Source organism: Thermobia domestica, chromosome 8 (genome assembly GCF_964235325.1).
Source record: "Thermobia domestica chromosome 8, izTheDome1.hap1.1, whole genome shotgun sequence".
NCBI lineage: Eukaryota > Metazoa > Arthropoda > Insecta > Zygentoma > Lepismatidae > Thermobia > Thermobia domestica.
Window position 1 is genome coordinate 127,346,035 of NC_137461.1, and position 7,932 is coordinate 127,353,966.

General features: G+C 36.4%; 1 protein-coding gene across 1 annotated transcript in view; it reads left to right on the plus strand.

Moving 5' to 3' along the window:
• The window catches only part of LOC145693200 (lysosome-associated membrane glycoprotein 1-like), a 48,745-nt gene extending 41,643 nt beyond the window's left edge, over positions 1-7,102 (plus strand). Inside the window, exon 5 of the mRNA XM_081768982.1 lies at positions 6,106-7,102. Within this exon, the coding sequence (XP_081625108.1) occupies positions 6,106-6,248 (143 nt within the window). The 3' untranslated portion in view covers positions 6,249-7,102. The remainder of the gene's footprint in view (positions 1-6,105) is intronic.
• Positions 7,103-7,932: the final 830 nt, after the last annotated feature.

Below are 7,932 nucleotides of genomic sequence, written 5' to 3' on the forward strand. Positions count from 1 at the left end.
GACATACACACACATTGTCACCGACGAACAAACAGCGAGTTGAAGCCAATTTATTCTTGCTCTCCAAGCGCCAGAACACACCGATATTTGGTCGATTGATCACTAGTGACGAAAAGTGGGTCAGTTACAACACACCCAAGCGTACTCGGCATTGGTTGTCGCCACGTGACGCAGTTCCACACCTCAAGACCACCTCTGCATCCCAAGAAGGTTATGCTATGCGTATGGTGGAATTATCGCCATGAGATTCATTATGAGCTCCTACCACCAGGCCAAACCATCAATGCGGATGTCTACTCCCAACAGTTGCAACGAGTGTACCGTGCATTGCAGGAAAAGAAGCCGGCATTGCTTAATCGCAAAGGTGTGCTGGTCCTTCACGATAATGCAAAACCACACGTGACAAAAAGGACCCGGGAAACCATTCTGCAACTTGGTTGGGAAACTCATCCACCATATTCCCCTGACCTTTCCGCTACAGATTGCCAGCTGTTTCATTCCCTGGACAATTACCTTCGTGGGAGACAATTTGAAAATTAGAGACTTGCGGATCGCACTCACGGACTTCTATGCTCCCAAGACCGCTGACTTTTATTACCATGGCATTGTACAGTTGCAGGAACGTTGGCAGAAGGTGCTGGATGCAGATGGCGATTACTTCGAGACGTAACCGTGAGTATTTTGTGCTACAACGTAGACTCTGTACGGACTCTGAAATAAATAAATAAATAAATAAAAAGTTTTTGGATAGCTTGTATTAACGGAGTGATCCATAGTTGAAATTTTAATACAAATAAGAGATACATATGTAGAGTAAGACGCATACGTGAAAAAAAAAAAAAAAAAATCATGGTAAGGGTAAGAACTTTATGGCCTTCCCTCCTACAAAAATACGTAGTTTTATTAAGCACTATAAGGTAATAGAATATTCTGTGTAGTTTGTACACTTTCTATATATCATGCGGCAAATTTGAAAACTTACTGCATTTTGTCTGATTTATTTGCTTTAAAACGTAGTGTGGTAAGTGACTGCACAATTTGTAATCTGCAAGACATTGCCAAAAGCCATGAAGCAATAGTTTCAAAATTCCTTAGAATTATATTGCTTGCATTTGTAGTGTGGCAGCTCATGCCTTTAATCAGCAATAAATTTTAATTTACATAAATTTTACACTGTTAAGAAGTGTTTGTAACCACAGTTTCGAAGTGCAGGTGATTCGTGAGAAGTGTGATTCTTTCATAAGTTTCGGTTTAATGCTCAACGGGTAACTGTAGGTAGTAATAATATAATAGATGAGATTGAGTTTTCAAAATTTCTTTAATTTCATGTGGATATTAGGTTTTAAAGAATTAAGTTTAAAAGATAAATTACGGAAATATTTCTTGTCGGAACCTGACTACGATAACTAGATTTTAATTTGACTCGTCTGTTTGCATTTTCATAGACAATATGCAGTTATGGTAGGGTGGGCAGTGCTAGTATCTTAAAACACAACGCGACAAGACAGGTCATTTTTAGAGTAACTACTTCCCAATTCCACTGTTGAAGTGACCATCACCTTTTAATCAAGTTAAAACCTATTATTGGCGAAAGTGATATATACTTTCCCCATTGGTTTAGTGGCTAGTGCGTGTGCCTTTCGGTGCACGTGCTTCCAAGTTCTGTTCTGAAGAGCACAAAGTATAATTTCATTCACATTTATTATCGTTCGTCTCCTCACCTTCAAAGATATAATCGTGAGATGTTAAACTAAAAACAAAAACCATTTCATGTTAGTGACATTTCTTAGTGAGTTTATAGTATTTGGTAAGTTTTAATGTGTTACTAGTATACTTCCATGTAAAACATGAGGTCACAAAAAATCACTCCGATTCAGAAAGAGGAAGAAAATAGCCACATGCTAAAGGAGAAAGAAAACCGTACATCTGCTGTTTTTATCAGCAGTCTTTGACAATTTAACCTTTAAACAAGATTCATATATAACATTGTGTGCTTCTCCGGACCTTATGTTACTCCAACATTGCTTTCCATGTCAACCAAAATAATGAGTTTCTCTCTTCTGCAGTAACATAAGTGCAATTCTTTCCACTGAAAACTAAAAACACCCTAGCTATCAAAGTTTGGGGTGAGTTTTTTCAGTATTGGATTTTATAAGACACGAAAAGTTAGGGGCTATCCTAATCATCCGTTAAACAACTAGCTTCAAACTGCGCCAGATTTGTCAACGTATTTTTGAATAAGTATGCCCATGCATAAAAGCCTGCAATTCTTGTCCGCGTCACTGTCACGTCACTTTACCATTGTGTAGAACAGTGGTTTCGAACCTGGGTGGGGTGGGGGCATGAAGAGTGAGCAGCGAGACACAAGCTATTGACAAAGTACATTCGTGTAACTATCTGATTCATCTTAGCTTTTCTTTAGTAACTTCACAAAAGAAATAAAAAATCTCTGAACAAAGCAACAGGGTGGATTGATTTAAATCAGTCTGATTTAAATCACGATTCTAATCAAGATTTAAATCACTTTATTTTTTTTAATAAAAATCGTTGATTTAAATCAAATTCCGAAATGAATTAATTTAAAGTAAAAGTAAAATCCCGTTTCTCTTCTGTTATTTCGATTATGGAAGATGATAATCATAATACAATGAGACTCAAATGTATGTGAGCACAGTATGAAAACGAGTATCATGTAGGGAAGGATCAGGGAAAATCCCGTTTGAACGGGTTACGGGTGAACCCTGCTTTCTTCTCTGTAAAACAGGGTTTTAAAATTTCTATTCCAACGGGGAAATCACCATGGACATTTACGATGAAAACTTTTGTGTCCACGTCTATTTGTTTCCAGATAATAGGGGCGTATTTAGAGGGATCCGATCCCCTCTCCGAAACAAAATATAAAAATTGATCTTAAACTTTTGGGCGAAATTTATGTATTAAATACATAGAAGTTCCTCGGGATCGTAATACGACAAATTTTGGATTCGTTAAAATATCGAATAATACTTTTGATAAAGTGGATACCTGACCCCATTGCAGAACATGCCGCGATCTGCGAGGTGATCGCAGAAAATTTGCCGCGCCTGTGCAGGAAAAATTGTCAGAGGAAATAAAATAACCAAGAGAAAAGTATAAAAACGTGCCTGCTATGTATAGATGTCTTAAATGCATGAACAACTCGCATTTGAACTGTTTTTCACGTCACATAAAGCATATTTTTAACAATCACAGAAAATTATTTAAAAAAATACTTGCTTAAATGTTATGTAATATTGTAAAGGACACTTGTAAGTTCAACATAACTTAAGGCACCACCTGCGTTGAAATCGACTGAATGTCAGGGTGTAAAGATTTTTCTAGTTTTCATAGTATTCATCACACATTTTCGCGTAGCTCAAACATAGCCATGCTTACAAACTGTGCAGTAGTATTTAGTTTTACTGTCTTTGCATCTGTGGCATTTTCCCCTTGCTTGTCTCTGAAGCTGGTCTGTCCACCTGGATGTCAGAAAATCTTGTTGCAAGAAGCAGTTTCGCGTGAGATTTGATTGCATTGCGCGCTGCATCATGTAGGGCCTGGCCAGAAGTTTCCCTAGCTTCTTGAGATAATCCTTGCCCTGAGAGTGAAATAGCTATTCAATGCGGTAATGTTCATATGACTGAAAGGCTTCACGTGAATCATCAGTCTGCATTTTTGGCAAGATTATCTAATGGCTGAGTTTTTTTCAGCAGCAGCAGCAGATAAGTTCTTCACTCTTATCTTCACCACACTCACTGTTATTATGTCACTAAATAATTCAATCGGGACCTGCATCGGAATCGTCCAGTTCACTTTCATCATAAAATTCTATGAATTTCACTTCTAACAAAATTTTTGACACTAGCATAAAAGTTGTGTGAATGTTCGGGCTGGGTCTGACATGCCCTCGCGAAGTTCAGAGCTCTACTAAAAGCAAACTAACAAACTAGTTTGCAACACTGGCGCTTATTGGGCGCATCAGGAAGGTATACGAAGTTACAAGTCAAACCGCTAACTTTAAATCGAAAATTTTATTAAAAATAAAAGTAAATGGGTCTCGTAGACCCGGCCCGATCGTTCTAGGGTTAAACAAGTCTGGCCACAAACTTTATCATAAGGTACCGGACTATTGCTCTATAATTAAATATACATAAATGTTATTGTTGCAGTATGTCTGAAATTTTCAATACAGAAATATCCTTTCCTGTGATATTCGATGCCCAGTCTTGTAATTTTTAAATAGTCATATTTGATCTTGCTGTAACGGCAGTAGAATTTTAGAAGACCTCTAATGTAAATAGTCACGTCGAAATAAAGTACTATCTACATACTAGATAAAAATGAGCTAAGCCATCACATTGTAGCACTCAAATCGTATGAGTTTAAACTGCAAATAAGTTTCAGGATAACACACACGCTTATTTTAGTTAAGCCTTAGAATTTTTTCTCTTCATAGTTGATTATTAGATATAACACTAATTGGCGTTAATGTGGTATTTAATCATGGAAACACCTTAACGTACAGATCCGTGTTCAGTTACGAATGGGTTCACATTCCTAATGTAAATATATACAGTATATAGAGCATATAGACTCTCATGTCGAATCTGAAGAAACTCCCAAGATTTTCATAGATTCTTTCCCTGTTGAAGAAAGCTGTACAGAAGTATTTTTTAATCTGGAACAATGTGTTGGTACTGTTATAGTTAAGCTCAGTTTGATGCCTTCGACTTATACCTTAACCTCTGAACAAGTTATTTCCAAATTAATGATCTGACCAGAGTTGGCAAAAACCACTTTTTATATTGAAAAAAAAAAAATAAAATAAAAATAAATAAATAAAAAAAAATAAACAATTTTTTTTGGGGGGGGGGGCGTTAAACCAGGTTTTATTGGTTTAAATAATTTGTTTTACGTATTTATATCACATGGACATGAATAAGTTTGTTTCGCCCTAGTGTTATTATGCAACATCAGGGTTATGCTGGAAGGTCACATAGCCTTAAAGCAGAATCCAAACTGCTTCTTGGCTTATATCCAAGAGAAATTGTCCATTTGGACGCGAAACCGGGACTAACTGGTCACAAATGCGAAGAGTCTGCCGACTTATAAAGGACTCCTGAATAAAAATACGTTCTACTGATCTTTACATAGGTCTCTTTAATATTTGTCAAGTGTCATTTCAGAAGGACAGTTACACAAGTAAAAACATTACATAGAATTAGTATAAATCAGGTAACCCTCGCCTTAGCCATTGAGAAAACCCTGTTACTTCTTTAAATTTATTTGCATGTAAAATTTTTAGGTCAACGTATCAAAATCAGTAGGCTAAAACTGAGGTGTTCAATTACAAATTTAGGATGTAGATATCATAAAATTGAAGCAGTCTAATCCAAGCTAATGTTGGAAGCTACGTAAGCAGTTGATAAATTTTCCCAATTTCTATCAATATATTTAAGCAGCCTTGGCTTCTTTATAAAACTCATTCAGGCACGCAAAAATATCTAATTTGGTTTCGTTTCGTATGTTCAGGCTTAACATCCTTATGAACTACAAAAGGTTATCAAGAACACTTTCGCTTAAAGGAGTACCCGAACCGCTACTTGGTTTACACTTGAAAGAAGGGTTGTGGTTCGACCGAGAATTGAACATGAGACGCCTTGATTAAAAGGTAAAAAGGATATAAAACAAATGCATTAAATCGTGTGAACTTCATGGTGACGTTTCCACATATCAAACTATCTGCATTACTTTCTTTTTAAACCAGTGTTTCTTAAAAGCTGGTTTAAACCATCTTGGCTCTGACGTAAGTTTATTTCCCTTCTGCCATACGGAGACAGTCGTTTTGCAGGTATATACTACTCATGACTATGCGCAGTATATGTGGTTATTACCTTCTACTTGATGTCCCTCTCCACACTTACTGTCTAGTGTTCCTGTTGATAATGAAAGCGCGATTCTACATAATGTCTGCTAGTTGGAAGTGATTGTACTAAACTACCGAAAGAAGTATTAATAGTAATTAAGGTAGTAATTTTAGTCACTTAAGTAATGTTTGTTTAAAATTAACGTTCTTTCACATTTCAGCACGGGACTGCAGCTATTTCGACTCTCCAGATATTGTACCCATAGCAGTTGGATGTGCACTTGCAGGATTAGTAGTGGTTGTGCTAATTGCTTATCTGGTTGGTCGACGCCGATCTCGTAGCCGAGGTTACGTCAGTATGTGAAATAGTTAATTAAAAGGGAAAAATAGTGAAGGTATATGAAGTTGGATCTGGAGAAGCTTGTTAAAATTATTTTTTTTTTTTTTAACTGAGATTGAAAAGCATAGTGAGATTTACTATCTTTGAACTTGTTACAGTGGTTTCTTGTAACTTGTGGTTAAAAAGAAAGTGTGCTCAAGTTCTAGTCTGGCCGGTTCCTGAGAACAGACTGAAGATAGTTACGCAAGAAGAATCCACTGTAATTATTGTTGTATCACCATGCCTTGTATGTACAGTACAATTAGTACACCAATATTTTTTTCTCCGAAGTGATATCAAACTTTACAGAAAAGAAAAAGACTTGTAGTGAGACAGATCGTCTGTGATTTGAGGGCTGTTCTTCACCCACATAAATGCTAATTACGAAGTTTGAAAAATAGTAATGACATCTCTATATATATATGTTTGAGTTTTGTAGTTTTTCAGTGATCATTCCATAGGAGTTTTAATGTTTTGTATATATTTGTCAGTCCATTTTCGTGTACTTTCTTCCCCTTGTGGTGGCTTCAGATCTTTAACTGTTGAATTTTCCAGGTGTGTAACTTTAAAGTGCCCATGTTTGTCAATCTGAATGCAATATTTAAGGTACATACTTATATCCACAACTCTCACTATAGCACTATTCACTTGCAGGAAGAGGATCTTACCCATGTTACTCGAGTGTGTGGATATTTAATTTTTTTTTCTCTGCATTTCGCATAAGACTTCGGATTGTTACTTGAAAGAAGACAGCTTGGGTAGGACCTTTTTTTATCTTGGATGTTTTTGTACATACAATGTAAAGTTGCCTTGAAAATAAATGTTTCCTAGAGATCTTACGGCATTGGTTTCATTACAGAAATAAATACCTATAGAATGTTCATTCTAAAAACTGTAAAGTTCAGCGTACAAACTACTCATTTGTAAAAGTGTGCCCATAAAGCTGCTTATTTATTTATTTATTATATATATATATATATATATATATATATATATATATATATATAGCAAACTTAAATTATGGCAGCACTGGAAAAAGCTGTACTGAAGTGTCCGAGTAGACTAAACTGGTTTCATGGATTTGTATCCGGGTAAGCCTGCGACAAATGCAGGAAATGTTCGTACGAAACATGCGCATCTAATGAAACTACGTTCTAATACATTCAAGAGAATAGTTTATCGCAATGTTGCAGATCAGACTGACACTATATGCTAATGCAGAATTACCAAGAACCCAGGTGAATCATTTTATGCTTCAAATATGGGCGCGAAGGTGATCCCTAGATCGTCGAGCAGGAAGAAAAATGTGGAGAAACTTAATGCACTGGTGAGGGCTGATAGTCATCACGCAGAAACTGTGAGCAATGTTTGATAAGCAAAGAAAGCTGTAGGTTAGTTTTAACAAAGGACCTGAAAACTGACAAAGACAATAGGAAAGAGCTGTGAGGATTTTTACGACAGGAGAGGACAACTTGAGTCGTGGATGATGAGTGTTTTTTCAATGACTCGAACAAAACTAGAGCGTTGTGTACAATACATTGCCAAGCATCTAGTGATAGTTCTAAATCACCTATAGTCTTCACTTACCGCATACTGTTTTTTGAATTTTCCCAGGATCCAGATTGTCATGAAAGGGCAGAAGATTGGAAACGTCGCAAACAAATTTGCG